Source organism: Molothrus aeneus, chromosome 28, assembly GCF_037042795.1.
Source record: "Molothrus aeneus isolate 106 chromosome 28, BPBGC_Maene_1.0, whole genome shotgun sequence".
Taxonomy (NCBI): domain Eukaryota; kingdom Metazoa; phylum Chordata; class Aves; order Passeriformes; family Icteridae; genus Molothrus; species Molothrus aeneus.
In genome coordinates, this window is record NC_089673.1 from 4,111,552 (window position 1) to 4,126,575 (window position 15,024).

Sequence of the window (15,024 nt, forward strand, 5' to 3'; positions counted from 1 at the left end):
TTTTTCTCCAAGGCTGGATAATTATGACGTTGTATATGGAGAATGGAAGTGTCCTTTGGGAGTTTAGTCTGTATCATTAATCTAGAATTAGAAACCAGGTTATGCAAAATGACAAAGCCTGGTTCAAAATTAAATTTCCTGAATTTCAAGGTCATCCCATTTTCATGTTGAGGTGAGAACTGACTTTTGGCTTTCTCCTAGTGAGTGATTGCATTATTTTCTGCAATGTTTCTGATCTTGCTTTAAATAGGTCTCAAATGTCAACACTTAAGTATTGCTGCAGAAATCTTTTTTCCCAGAAAAGCAAATTCAAATGTTGACCAAAAACTTAGGGTTACCAAGTCTATTAGTTGGTATTCTGTGGCTGGCAGGGTTATCTCACGAGGACTGTTATTGTTTGAGAGTAGTGAGTTTCTCTGCACTCAGAGTGAGTCATCAGCTGTCTGTCAGTGCAGTCTTTCTCTGAGAGCAGCCGTGCTTTTGTTCTCCTCTGTCCTTACTCGAAGTATGACTGTGCTCCAGACAAAAAGGAAAGCAATCTCATGTGAGCAGAGAAGGGGAAGCTGGAGCCTGCACAGAGCACGTGTGTGCTGAGGGGTTGAGCACGGCGTCCTCCTGGTGGAGCAGCTCCAGCCACAAACAGCTTCAGCCTCTGGAAGTGCTGTGTTCCAAAATGAGCTGTGCCTCTGCTAAATTGTGTGGGTTTCCATAATAATACAGTGCTTGTCTCCTTCCTCCCAGGCTGTAGCTGTATAAAAATTACCTCTGAACATAAATGCCGCAGACTTTGAGAGAACGTAATCGCTACAGACTCATCAAGAAATTTGTATGGCCACACTCACCTTAGGGCTGTTGTTGGGAACTTGGCAAACATGGGAATATTACTTTGTTACGCTCTCAGAATTGCTTTTTAACTGGAGCATTAACAGCTGCTTCTTTTGGTAAAATAAAAGCAGGGATTGAGGCCAACCTCCCGCTTCCTTGGAAACATGACTTGACCTCCTGCACACGTTTTTGCAGTGGGAATGCTGTGAGGTGTTTCACGGGTGTATCTTTATGTATTTCTGTCAAAGACAGTGGGGTCATATCAGGAGGACAGCAGAGACCACAAGTGCAGGGGCTCTGGGATTATGGGAGGAAAGATCCTGTCCAGAGATCTCTGAGTATTTTGTTCAAGGGTGGATCAGCAGATTGGCCTTCATGTCAGGCCCCCCAAGACAGTTACTGGTGTTCAGGCTTCTGTGGGGAAACATAACATCAAACAATTAATTTTGTTGTTCTGAAGCCTATTAGAGAACTCTGTTTAATGAACTCTTAATTTCTTAAAGACCTCTAATTGGTAGGGTTTAGTGCATTCAATGCTTTTGCTGTTTTTGTATTTCCAAATAATCCTAGAAGTTCTTGGCAAGCTTGCTAGGTCACAACAGTGCTGTTTTCATTCCTAAAGTTCCTGGAAATATTTAATCTCTAAACTTAATCTCTGAATTCTGCTCCTGTGTGTTTAAATGGGCATGGACCAAGCTTATAAATACATATTTCCTTAGACTTCAGTGTTGTTGTAATCAGTTATTCCCACCCTGTGGTGAGGCAGAGTTTAATGGATTTGATGGTCATGGAGTTCATGGAGCTCCTGGCACCTGTCAAGAAATTGGTCTTATTGGAAAAAACACAGAATTCTAATCTTAAGATATACATTTAATAGCTTCTCATGCTGACATGCACAAAATTTGCCAGCAATGTTTGTACGACTCACTGGACATCAAACACTCTTTTGAACAAGAGCTTAGCTTTGCTAATCAGCTTTATATAAAATACAATTTTATTTTTAGTGGGGTGATCAGAGAGGAGGAGAATACAGGGATCTGGTTGTTCTACTGGTGGTATATAGGCAAAAAAATTTGCTTTGATTTTGTAATTCTGTGTCTGACGGACAATATCTCTATAAAAAGAAGCAAAAGTTACTTCTGTGGGCTGTAATAATGTGTAGCCACCAAAAGCATGAGGTGGTTTTTGCAGCCTGTCTACAAACTCTGTCTTAAGATTAAGAAAACACTGAAATAGGCCTTAGTCATCCTGAAGGATTTAATGAGATGTTGCTGACTTGTTCAAGCTTAGCATTTTGTGTAAGTTTGCAGCTTGCAGAGCTCAGTCTGCCTCTACCCCCTCCACTTTGTGGTTTTTTCCTCATCATATTTGTACTACTGCCTTCTCATGTTCCAGAAAGTTATTATTGTTTGTGTATTTCATTGAAATTTAGATTTGTTAGAGGATCAAGCAACATGTGTCAGAGTTCTGGACATAAACCAGGAGATTCTAGAGCTGTTTTTTCTAAAAATGCTGCATAGAGATTATATCAGTTTTGCTCATCTGCTGATACTGTTTGGAGACTTGTGCTCATACAATGTCTTCATTTTGTTTGGTAAACTTACAAATGACAAGATCAAGGACAAATCAAGTGCAGTAGCTCTTGGTGGCCCAAATTGTTGCCAGGGGCATCCTGTGTTAGTGGAGGTGTGGAGGATCCCCATCACATTCCTGCAGCTTTTGCTTCTGCTGGTCCTGGAGAAAGGCATGAACCTGGGCTGTGAGGTGCATTAAGGAGTTCACAGGTTAGGATGGAAAGTTCTCTGATCCAGCTCTTCCTAACACTGTAATTCTGTTTGCTGTTTAATGCTTCTAATTCCATGAACTAACACAACCAACAGGATTTTTAATTTAGAGTGCTTATTCTTAAATATTACTTCTGGCTTAGCGGTGTTGGCTGAACAGAGGAAGAGCTGTGACCATGTTTGCTCAAAGCCACAAAGGGACACAGCTGTGCATGAAAATAAAAACCAGCAGCTGATTTTAGTCACCTGCTCCTCTGTGTTGTGAACACCTTAACTAATCGGGATGTAAGTCTAATGAGTGCTTACACTTGGAATCCATCAGTGTAAGTGATGAGGAACCACGTCAGGAATTGCAGCTGAAGCAGAGTCACAGAATCACTGAGTGCTTTGGGTTGAAGGGACCTTAAAGACCACCTAGTTCCCACTCCTGATATGGGCAGAGTCATCTCCCTGTAGTCCAGCAGTCCCCTGAGAATATGGAATTAGTCCTTGGGATGTCCCTTGGCTGGTAACCCAGGGTCTTTATGCAGGACATCAGTTCTCCCTCCACTCTGGGGCTCTTAGGAGCAAATTCATGGAGGCTCTTTCTGTGCCCTGTGCAGAGCCTTAATTCAGCCCTAGTAGCAGCACTGCACCTCCTGGCCCTGTTTGCAAGATACAGGTAAATATAATTATTAGCAAACTGTATGTGCTTCTTTGACAGAATTTGGTTGAATTCAGCTGTAGCTCAGCACTGGTGGCACAGCTCTGCTCAGTTCTCTCTGCAGTGCAAACCAGTATGGGGAAAGTCCCTAAACAATTGTCTGTGTGCCCAGATGGAATTTTTTTTGATAGTCATGGAACAGTGGGATGCTCTGAAGGGGACCTAAGCCTCGTTTAGGAGCCTTGGGAACGAGCCTGAACCCCAGCTCCTTGTGTTTTGAGGGTGCCAGGGATGCTCAAGTTATTCATAAATGCAAAGGAAATACTGATTACATGTTAAATACTCATCCATGCAGGCACACAGACTCCCAGATCTGTTTGTGGGATTGGGAATGTGAGCTTCTGTCAGGAAAGCTGCAGTTGCTGCCATCCCTGTTTGCCTGCTGGGGCTTGGGATGTGCATGCTCTGAGCTGCTGCCCTGGAATGCTGGTGTCTCTCAGTAACACCATATTAAAAGGACTTTCAGTGGCTTTAAATATACATTAAAAGCTCTTTGAATTGGGCATTATTGTATTATTAGACTTGAAAGTATCAGACAAATGGGAAGAAATGCAAGATGGCATTTACTGAGCATCCTCCAAGAGGAACCAAATATTGTTACAGGGAAAAAAAAAATCCTTATTTTTAAAAGATGAATGTGTTATCTTGTAAGTATGGAATATCATGTGTACAATAGAAAGAAAATTGTGGTTTATTGTTTGTACTGATCAAAGACTCTCCACAATTCTTTTGGTCTGGTTTGAACTGCTTTTGTTGTAGGTGTTTTCATGCTTTACATGCTTTAATAAGTGGCTGTTCCCCAGCACAGGCTGTCAGTGTGCCTGGTGATCCCAGACACTCTTTTATCTTCAGCAATACTCAAACAACCTTTTTTTTTTTTTTCTCCCGAGACATAGACAGCAAGGAAAATACAGGGATAAAGTTTCTGTTTGATTTTTTGCATCAGTTACTCTGGGTTTGAGTGACTTGTCTCCTCATGACAATTTATTCAACTCACAAGAGAATTTGACAGGCAACCAGCCCAGGAGCTGCAGAGCATCTGGAGTTGTGGCTGGTGTCAGCAGGATTGATTTTCTGGGCAACAGGAAGGGCAGCAGCTCCTTCTGATGGGTTTGGCTTTAATAGTGATGGGAAATGGAGGCAATTTGCTAAATGCTGTGTCTTTCCCACTTCTCTGTGATAATAAAATTATTTGGCAAAATTGGTTATGGCTATTCCAGCGGCACTGGAAGTGTGTTGTCCTGGAAATAAAGCCTAGGTAACTGAAGGCAAACTGAACGGTAGGCTTTATGTGGATTGTTGTTGTTAGGAATTTTATTGGCAAAACAGTTTTTCATCATTTTACCTTGGTTTTAGCTCTTCTTTAATAGTGACACTGCATTCTGGAAAAATGTAGTTGTGCGTTTTAATTTTTCAATTTTAATTTTTCGTCGTTTTACCTCCTCTCCATAACGGCTTCCAGCGGTCCAGGTGGCAGTGCTGATTTTGCGTGTCTGTTGTTCTGCTTCCCACAGCGTTTGCAATAAACCAAGTGGAACAGGATCTCGCCATGTTTCGAAACAGTCTCAAGATGCTTCTTACGGGAGGGAAGTCAAACCGCAAAAACAGGTCCAGCGGTAAGTAAGCGTCACCTGCTCGTGCCTGTGGGATCCTGGCGCTCCTGAAGCCACCCCTTTCATGTGTGTTTTGGTCTTAGCAGGGCTCTCCTCCTTCTTAACGAACAGATGTACTCAGCTGACGATCTTGTAGACTCCCAGACATCATTATACTTCATTTTAATATTGTGCTGTGCTTTTAATTTGAAATTATATTTCTTTTTAAATGGATGTAAACCATCATTGGTTTTCTTGGGGTGATAAGATGCAGGGAAACCCAAGTAAGAGTTCTACATAATCTTGTAGTAAACAAGCATCAGGGTTCACGTTTCATTTATGGAAAGTAAGAAATTTTTTTTCTTCTGAAATGTCTGTGATAACTTGTGGCAGTGAAACCTGCTTAATTACAGGCAAAACTTGTGACAGCAGCAGCAATTTCTTTTAAGCTTTTATTTTTAAAACAGGAGGGAGAGAGAGGAATGGGAATAGTTGAAATTAAAGGAGAAATTGCCCAAATTTAGTCATCATTTATGTCAATTTCGTTTTTCCACCATCTCAGGAAAGGAGTTTACAGTTAGTATTGGTTCACGTGACTTGGCCTGTTTCATCCATGACAGAGATTGAGGGAGATTGTAACTGTAAAACAAAACATTACAAAATATTGATAGGCTTTAAAAACATTTTTATTTAACTTTTGTAGTTTTTTCCAAAAATGGAGTGTTGGCAGGAGAAGAGCTTTTAATGAGATCTTTCATTTTGAATTTTAAAGCCATCTGGCAGCACATTTTAAATATTTTGGGTGTTTATTTGTGCTCATGCATCTGTGTTAATTTGGATATTTATGTTACGGATGTTCATATGGATGTTCCTTGAGAAACCAGAGGTGAGGATGAGGAGACACAGTGCTGGTAAAGGCAGTGGGAAAATGGGCTGTTTTCTTTGGTTTAAGCAAGTTGTTCTGTGTTTCCCACACTGCCAGAATTTGGCCATTGTCAATCCCATCTGTTAATATCTTCCTGGCCATGTTGTATTTGGGGAAGGAGAGTTGTGGGGCAGCACTGACCCCTTGGACATCAGTGCTCCCTTATTCCGGTGTCTGGTGCCAATTGTGGGGTGCTGGTTGGTCCAGGGCAGTTCAAACCTGCACCGTGGTGTGGAGTTGGATCTCAAAGCAGGTAAAAATCTCTTTTGCAAAGGCCCCATAATAATTCAGGCCTGAAGTCTTGGCTGTTCATTGCTTTGTGGAGAAGATTTCCTTCCCATAGGAGCTCCTCAGTCTCTTGTAGCAGCAGTGGTTGGTGTGAGGGAGTTTCCTGCATGCAAAGACAGGTTTGTGGAAGGCCTGTGAGCAGATGGCTCCATCCTCTTGTGATTTGTGTCACGTTTGCTGTTTGAAAGTGCAAGTCCTTTGATGATCCCTTTAGAAAACTGTACGTAGACAAATCACCTTAACTTGTGATTTCTGTACAAAGCCCTCTCTTTGTCAGATGTGCTGCTAACAGGCCTGGTATTCCTTTTGGCTTATCTCCCAGAAGCAATATTAAGGATTTTGTATATGCCAAGCTCTGCAAATACGTGTTTCTTATTTTGTGAATGAAAAACGTCAATTCTGAAGTACTGAGATTCGACAGTCTGCTTTTGGGCAAAGCACAAGAGGAGATGGGTTTTCTTGTTCATATATTGAAAAATAATATGACAGAATTGAATTGATGAGGTTCTCTAATGCCTAGTGACTGGAGTGTATGTTAAATTTACTGCAATTCTACCCTTGAAATAAGTTGCTTTATTGAGAAGTTCTGTTTGGCATTCTTCAGGGCAAGAGAGGGAATGGGAAAATGAGATGATCAGGTTTGTTTATGTTGTTTGTGGCTAAGTGGCAAACATCCCCGCACTGCATAATAATTTTTCAGATAGTTGTTAATCTTCTAAACTCTTACATGACATTAGATGAATCCATTGCTGCCTAGATCTTTTTTTTTTTAGATAAATATATTTAAGTCTGTATTTTTTTTGCAACACAGTAAGGAAAACAATCAGTAAATCTTCAGTGTATATTTTCTGTGTTGCATGCAGCACTGTAAACCTGAAACTTGCTGCATTTATTTGCTTTGCACTTCTGGCAAATTACAAATTTGGTACTTCTGGCACTCAGTGCTGTCCTTCAGGTCCCCCCAACAGTGTTGTCTTCACTGGTGGATCTTGTCTTGGCAGTTTTGATAGGAGCAGAGGTGGGACACTGCAGGTTTTGCATTTTTTCTCATTCAAGTGCTCTAAAAGGATTATGTGTTTATTGAAATGTTAAAATTTTGTTTAACATTATTTAGAATGCTAATTAGAAGCTGGAAATTAAGCTTCCCTGGTGGTTTTGGTGCTGTGATTTGCCCCATCAGAGCTACACACCCATCTCTGAGAACTATGAACAAAATCCTAAACTCCACGTTAGGAAAATCATCTGTTGGAGGTTTCAGGTGTGCCATGTACTGAGTCTGAGTCTTGTGGGTTGGTGGCAGCCCACCCAGCTGTCTCTGTGAAATTGTCCTGTGTCCTCATTTCCTACACTCCAGGCGTTTTGCATTCCAGTGTGGGATAAACCTTTGAAGCAGGGTTCGAGGTATTGTGTTCTTTTCTTGGGGAATCCAAAGGAGCACACTGGCCTTTGAAATTCCTCTGCTTTGCTGCGTCTTTCATTTGCAGTAGCACTTGACAAACAGGAGCAGTGGAGTCAAGCTAATGATTCCTAGATGTGATGTGGTTTTGATAATTCTTGGTGATTAAAAGAACACTGGTAATGACAGCAGTAGCCTTCTTAATTTTCCTCCTTTAGAAACTGCTAAGCAACTTCTCTGAGAACTGTGATTAACATTTATTTTACCTCAGCCAGGGTGGGTTTTCCCCTTTGCTGCTTGATGGTGTTGTGATTCAGTAACACACGAAATATTTATAAAAGAAGAATACAATTACATGCATCTGAATAGACAGTTACATACTGTAGTGCTAATTAAAATCAATTAATTTCTACTGCAGCATCAGCCTGTGTAATCTCCTGTGATTAATTCTGGGTGTCTGGGTGTCCTTTCAGAGCTTCAGTGCTGGAGTTTCACAGTAAGTGCTCTGGACACACAGTGCTCAGTGCACATGTGTGTGTGCACATATTTAATGTCTTCACTTAAGAAAAATTCTCCCCTGACTCAAGAGTGCTCAGGATGGTTCACAGAAATGCCTAGAGGACACAATATGCCTGCAACAGTATTTCGATTAGGTTGTTGTTTTTTTTTCTGATCTAAATGGATATTCCACAAAGCTGCCAGATAGCATCTGTGGTGCTGAAATCTGATCTCAGCATAGTTGCAGATTACCTTTGTTTTCCCAGTGTAAATTAACTTAGAGATACTCAGACATACGAGCTTTCTCATTTGTTTATATCCAGAGCTGTATTATGTAACTTGTGTTTGTTTTAAAGTCTAAAAGGACTGTGTTTCCCTCCTGTGTTTCCCTCCTGTGTTTCCCTCCTGTGTTTCCCTCCTGTGTTTCCCTCCTGTGTTTCCCTCCTGTGTTTCCCTCCTGAGTTTCCCTCCTGAGTTTCCCTCCTGAGTTTCCCTCCTGAGTTTCCCTCCTGAGTTTCCCTCCTGAGTTTCCCTCCTGAGTTTCCCTCCTGAGTTTCCCTCCTGAGTTTCCCTCCTGTGTTTCCCTCCTGTGTTTCCCTCCTGTGTTTCCCTCCTGTGTTTCCCTCCTGTGTTTCCCTCCTGTGTTTCCCTCCTGTGTTTCTCCTTCTGGATGAAGATGCAGCAGGATTGTTGTGGCCAGAGCCCTATGGTCAGGGCCAGCAGGTGTATTAATCTGTAAGAGATATTTGTGGCTTCTTCCCCCCTAATTCAGTTCTTCTGGGGCACTTCTGTTCTCTGAACCCAGAGACTATGGAGTTCTGTGTTGTTTTCATTTGTTTTTGTTAAGGACCTGTCTCATTCATCTGCAGTTTTCTTGCTTGTATTAATCATTCCTTGGTCTGGGTGTGGATTGAAGCAGTGCTCATCAAATCAATCCACTTGTGTTCATTCCAGTGTCCTGTTAGGGAAATGAGTCCATGGAAGGGATTCATCATTCCACCTGTTACAGTTATCCTTGTCCTTTTTCAAGCAGATGGACTATTTCCCTCTTATATTATCACATTCAATTAATGCTGCTGTAAGAGTTTGGATTCCCTTTAGAACCTGGTAAAATTCAGCTGCAAAACTGCACATTTTGTTTGGGTTTGTATTTCCCTTCACTTTGTGAGGAGTAAGCCCAAGAATTTGTGCTGTTTATTTCCTGACAGAGGCCAAGATAAATGTAACATTAAACAAAAGAAAAAACCAGGGGGGAAACAAACCAAAAAGACAACAAAAGAACAAGAACAATGAAACAAAACAAAGAAACATCAAGAAAATAACAACAAGAACAAAACTAAACTAAAAAACAAACAACCCCACCCACACACAGAAAAAAAACAAAAAAAAATAAGGCAAGGCAAGTACTCTAAAATCTGAGGCATGTAGTCCTTAGCCCAAAGGGTCTGCTTTTCTCTTCTGAGTTGGTTAGGAATTACATCTTGCTTGTTCTTGACTATAAAATGCACAGTTTTTATCTGGAGCTTCCCAGCCAGGAGCCTGCCTGTCATTCAGAATATTTTTGGCGCAGGGTTTTAAAAAACCTCTTCTTCTTTCCTGGTTTGCAGAAGACCCAATTACTTCTCACTTCCAATGTATTTATAGGGCTTTTTGGAACCTGCCACTTTATATTTTAATTCTGGGGCTGAAAGGGCCCCTGTCAAATGCTCTTCTCCTTGGATTCCTGCCTTTTGAAGATAAAAGGCATTTCTGTGAAGGTCTCATTTCTGCCTGGCCAGATCTCTGTGCAGTTTCTCATCTGTCTGATCTCTTGTGGAAGTCTGAGGATAACTTTTACCCCAGAAGAGTTTGAGGGTCACAATTGCTTTTTCAATTTCGTTTCTGAAAGAAATTGCTGAGTGATGAGATCCAATTGGTGGGTCCTATAGATGTCAGGTAACTTAATTTAATAAAGTGTTAGAAGTCAGGTATTAAAAGACCCACCATGTATTATGGTCCTCAATACTGACTGCATCCACATGTTCAAGGTATTCCACCCTACTAATAATTCAGATCCTGTTCTTGCACAAAGATGGCTGGTTTTTCATAAATCCATTTTTAAACAAGGCTTGAGCATGTTGACAAATCCTCTGACCACAGTAAAGTTTGTCCTTGAGTTTGTTTAAGCATGAAGTGACCTTTCCTGAAAGTTTGTTTTGCATTTATGTAATTCAGAATTTCCTTCTGAAGAAGGCAGTGTGTCAGGAAGATGTTTATGTGCACAGGCATGCTGTTTCTAGTATTCTGATTTATTTGATCAGAATATGTCTTGTTCATGTACCAAACTCTTTTCCCAGACAAATACAAGATGTTTGGACAATGAAGCTTCTGCTTCTCTCCTGCACTACTATCCTAAAGGGAATTTTAGCAGCCTGTATTAGAATAATACGTATTTATTTCCTTCTGATTCACAAATATTTTCACATGTGTGACTATCACCAACTCCAAGAACACGTGCAGAGCCAGAAGGTCCCCCCTGAGCCTCCTTTTCTCCAGGCTGAGCCCCTTTCCCTGCTCCATTCCCTTCCCTGGACGGGGTCTTCCTTGCAGGGAGGACCCCAGACCACTCAGATTTTGGGTACATGTGGGATTTTGTGGCCTTACTCCCATTTACTGACACATTTGTGATGAAATATTGGAGCCAGTAGAGGGAGCAGGAGTTTTCCATCAAATCCCACTGAAATTCCTGTGCTGATGTGCAAAGGAGATGAAGTTCCATCTTCCCACATCAAATGACCTTGTCTCCTCTTATTCAGCATCAAAAATGTGTTCTCATAGACAGTTCAAAGAGAATATACACTCTACCTTCAAAAGGAAATAATACCAATTTGAGGGATTTGTTCAGCCAAAAGTGGAATGTCCTTTCCAGAATGTCTGAGGAAACCTTAAGGATTTGTATATCTGTAATAGCTTAAAAATCCAATCAAATCTTTTAAGAAAATAATGTGTATTTCAGTGAATTCAACATTTTCATCTGGAAAATCAGTAAGAAATCACTGAGATGTCATAACTTGGGGGTTTCCTGCTGGAAGAGGCCTGGCCCCAGGAACAAACTTGGATTCCTTCCCTTAAAGCAGGATTTAAACAAAATCTGTAATCTGATCTATTCAAATGGATTTTTGGATTTTATACAAGCAACCTAAAAGTAATGTTTCTCACAATTCTAGAAACTTACTAAGTATTAAATGTTTCTAAATAAATAAATTGTTCTAGAAATATTTAACACCTGCTTGTTGATTTTGCTGTTTACCTCAGTGTGTTGAATATAGAAGATGTTTTCTTGTCCAAGATGTGAGAGTTTTCCATATCACTTTTTCCCCCAGTTCCTAAAGATAAATATTATTTATATTCAGTGTTGCTTGTCCCAGGGAAGTGTTAGTGCAGATTCTTGCAGTTGTTTATTATATTGACAGATGTTGAAGCCCTATTGATCCATTTTAGGATTATATTCCAGGGATGACTCATGTTTTTATTTTTGAGGGATTTTTATGATCAGCACTGTATATGTGAAGCTTTTCCAAGTTGCACTTGGATCACATAAAGCCTTTCTTGGCTGCAGGAGGTACCTGTGCCAGGTGTGAGGGATGACTCTGCAATTCCATCATTCATTTCTCTTTTCTGGAATTGCAGTTGCCCTTTTTCCTTATTTTCCTTAAGGAAGAGTAAATGTCTATGACTTACTAATACTTTTAATGGAAAAATCATCTTTTCTTTGGGAGAGGATTGACTTTTAAGCTGCACCTTTTCAGGAGTTTCTCCTCTTCAACCCCTTCTACTGCTTGCACAAACTTCTCCTCTCAGCATGTCTGTGAGGACTATTTTTTTTAGTATCAGATTTATTTTTAGATAACTCATGGATAATTTTTGCTAGAGCTTCCATCTATAACTGACCTATTTGAAGGAATTGTGGAAATTTTTGCTGCAAGATCTTTCTGAAGTGGGAGGATTTATGTTTCCTTTTATGTAATTTTCTTTTTGAGGGTGAGATCAGTATAGAGGCCGACCCATATTCTCTTAGTGTACAAAAACCCCTCAAAATTGAAGCAAGCTATGGACATTTTATTAGAAGCTTTATCAGGTGTTCAGACCTCGGCTGAACATACTTTTTGTCATCTAAATAGGTTTGAAAATCTTCTTTAGGTGAGTTCAGAATGATTATCAGCCATTACTTCTCCTCTGAGACTGTTACTGATGATTTGCTGGTAGACAAAACTAATCTGTTGAACTGAACCTCTGGATCATTCTTAAAGTCACAAATAAAGATCATGGATTATCTCATGATTCCAACATACAGATTTAAAAAGGGGCTTTTAATTTATATTTGGGGGTGGTTTTTTGTTATGATTTCAATTGACACAATTTAATTATATACTAAATATACTCTGCTTTTGATTTATACATCGTTATGGTGGTTTTAAAATTAATGAATGAAATACACTGTATAATTTCCAAATATTATTAACCACACAGTTTTTTACTCCATATATTTTTGTCATGAAGTCATCTTCCCACATCAAAGAAAAAAAAAAAAGGAAAAAAAAGGAGGGGTTGTTTGATTTGATTTACATACTCAGTATAGGTGTCTCTGGATAAAGGAGTTACTTGATGTTAATAGAAACAAGGATGCTACTTTTTCTGTATGAAATAGGTGAGATGAATTGTAGCCCAGATTAGAAGTACCTGCTTTTTTCCAATGACAAATAACAGCATCTGAGGTGATGAAGGTACAGATCTGTCTCACTGATACCTGAACTTACTTAGGATTCATTCTGCTCCAGAATAACTTAGATGTTGGCATATATGATTTCTGATTTCCTACACATGCTGGAGAAAAACCTCATTTGTACTTGTGTCTGAAATTCCTGGGCAGGAATGCTGGCAAAGTCTCTTGTAGGAATAGGATTTAAGTTAATAAATATAATATGACAAGGGTGTTTTCTTGCTGTGTTTTTTGTACAAGCTGCCAACACAGTAGGATCTTAATTTCAGTTCAGGCTTCCAAGTACTGCAGCAATAAAAACAAACACAAATGTACTTGCAGAGGCAAAGAATTTTTTTTTTATTAATCTGTGGCTCCTCTAAGAAGTCTTTTGGCCTCTGTCCACTGGGTTGGTTTTAATGTTGGTTTGGTTTTTTTTCCTGTGGATTTTCATGACTAATAAGCAACATGGGGAGTTAATGCAGGATATCCCAGAAGAAGACAATAGACCTTTACAGTTTGAAGTCCATTTATCATTGAATTGCAGAGTGGTTTGGGTTGGGAAGGGACCTTAAAGCCCATCCAGTGTCACCCCTGCCATGGCAGGGACACCTTCCACTGCCCCAGGCTGCTCCCAGCCCTGCCCAGCCTGGCCTTGGGCACTGCCAGGGATGCAGGGGCAGCCCCAGCTGCTCTGGGCACCCTGTTAGGAAGTGCTTGTGTTGTCATGCAAGTCCCAGCAAGTGTCCGTGCTCTGCTCCTAAAAAGAGGAAGTTTCTGCCATAAAAATGTAGCTGGAGCATACACCAGCGGGAGCAGGTGGAGGAAAAGAAGTGCCAGCTTTTGGAAGGTGCTGAGGCATTTTAGCATCACATTTGCTGGGTGATGCTTCCCTGAATCTGTGTCAGAGCTCCCTTGATAAACCAAACAAATCTGTAATTCTTGCTCTGCCCAAATGGCTTTCCTCAAAGACAGAGGAACTTGGATGATAAATGGATGGACTTTTGTATGTTTATGAATTAGCAAAGCCTCTTAAGCCACGTTGCTATTTTATAGCAACAACAACAATAATCATAATAATGGAATTAATAGAATATTTAATAGAATTAATAGAATATTTAATAGAATTTATAATAGAATTAATCATAGCACAATAAGAATTTGTAATGGTGGTGCATATTGTTTTCTGAGGCTGAAAAATACTCACAAACTAAATGATCAGGAAGGGACTTTTGATTAAAATAATTGTTTCCAGTACCAGACTGGGCTCCCTGTTCTCTCCTGCTCCAGCTGGGAAACACTTTGCCCCTTCCCAGGCCCGTCTCACCCTGGGAGAGCAGCAGGCAGATCATGTGGCACGTGTCATTTCTTAGCAGGCAGGAATCCATTGGGAATGCTGAGAACGAGATTTGCAGCTCCCTCTCGTACGCCGGCACCACTGCGGCGGGTTCCAGGGGCAGACTCAGCTCCTGCAGCAGCAGTGCCGGCAGCTCCAGGATCCTCCCGCTGGGCTCTGGCCCCTGGAGCTGTCTGATTTATTTATTTCAAGGATTTTTTTCCCCCCCGTGTCTTTGTTTTGGGAGCACAATGGCAGCCGGGAGCCCCATCTCCAGACGCTTCTGCAGGGATGCTGGGCTGGGCTGGAATTGGATCCGTCCCTAACAGCTTGACTGGCTTTGTGTGAGTGTTCCGCCTTTTCCAGATACAATTTCGATACGATATGGATTTAAACTATTGATTTATCAGCTCTTATCAGCGGAGTGTGCTCTGCTGGTTGCTGTGAGAGCAGCAGCACATCCAATGCAGTCGGCTCCTGCCGCAGATTCCCCAGCATGCGTGCAGCAGCCTCACCCACCCTTGGATTCTTCTGCCTTAAAAATTGCTTTGTCAGATCAGAGATCTTGAGAGATGTTTAGTCACAGTGTGGGTTTTAAAGGCCCTTTTAATTAAATAGGAAACCAGAAATATTGGGCTGCTAGTGCTTGATTTTGTATGAAACTTGTTATGTTTGCATTTAACGAGAATGCCTGGCAGGAGGTGCTGACAGAGCTGATGCCAGAGGTGCTGTGGGATTTACTGACATCAGAGGTGCTGGTGCAGATGCTGGTGCAGATCTGGCTCCTGTTTGCAGCCCCCTCATACTAATTGTGCTGCTTTGTGCAGGGGATTTGTTTAGGAATGCCGAAACCTTGAGATTTTGTTTCCCTGTCAAAGCAGTCGGTTCAAAGAATCCAGTTGTGTGTATTGGGGAGGATTTGTTGTGTCATTGGTTTTA

General features: G+C 40.9%; 1 protein-coding gene across 1 annotated transcript in view; it reads left to right on the forward strand.

The window, feature by feature from the left end:
* TANC2 (tetratricopeptide repeat, ankyrin repeat and coiled-coil containing 2) overlaps window positions 1–15,024 on the forward strand; it is a 146,439-nt gene that overhangs the window by 22,155 nt on the left and 109,260 nt on the right. The window contains exon 3 of the mRNA XM_066567080.1: window positions 4,827–4,928. Coding sequence (XP_066423177.1) covers window positions 4,862–4,928 — 67 coding nt within the window. The 5' untranslated portion in view covers window positions 4,827–4,861. The remainder of the gene's footprint in view (window positions 1–4,826; window positions 4,929–15,024) is intronic.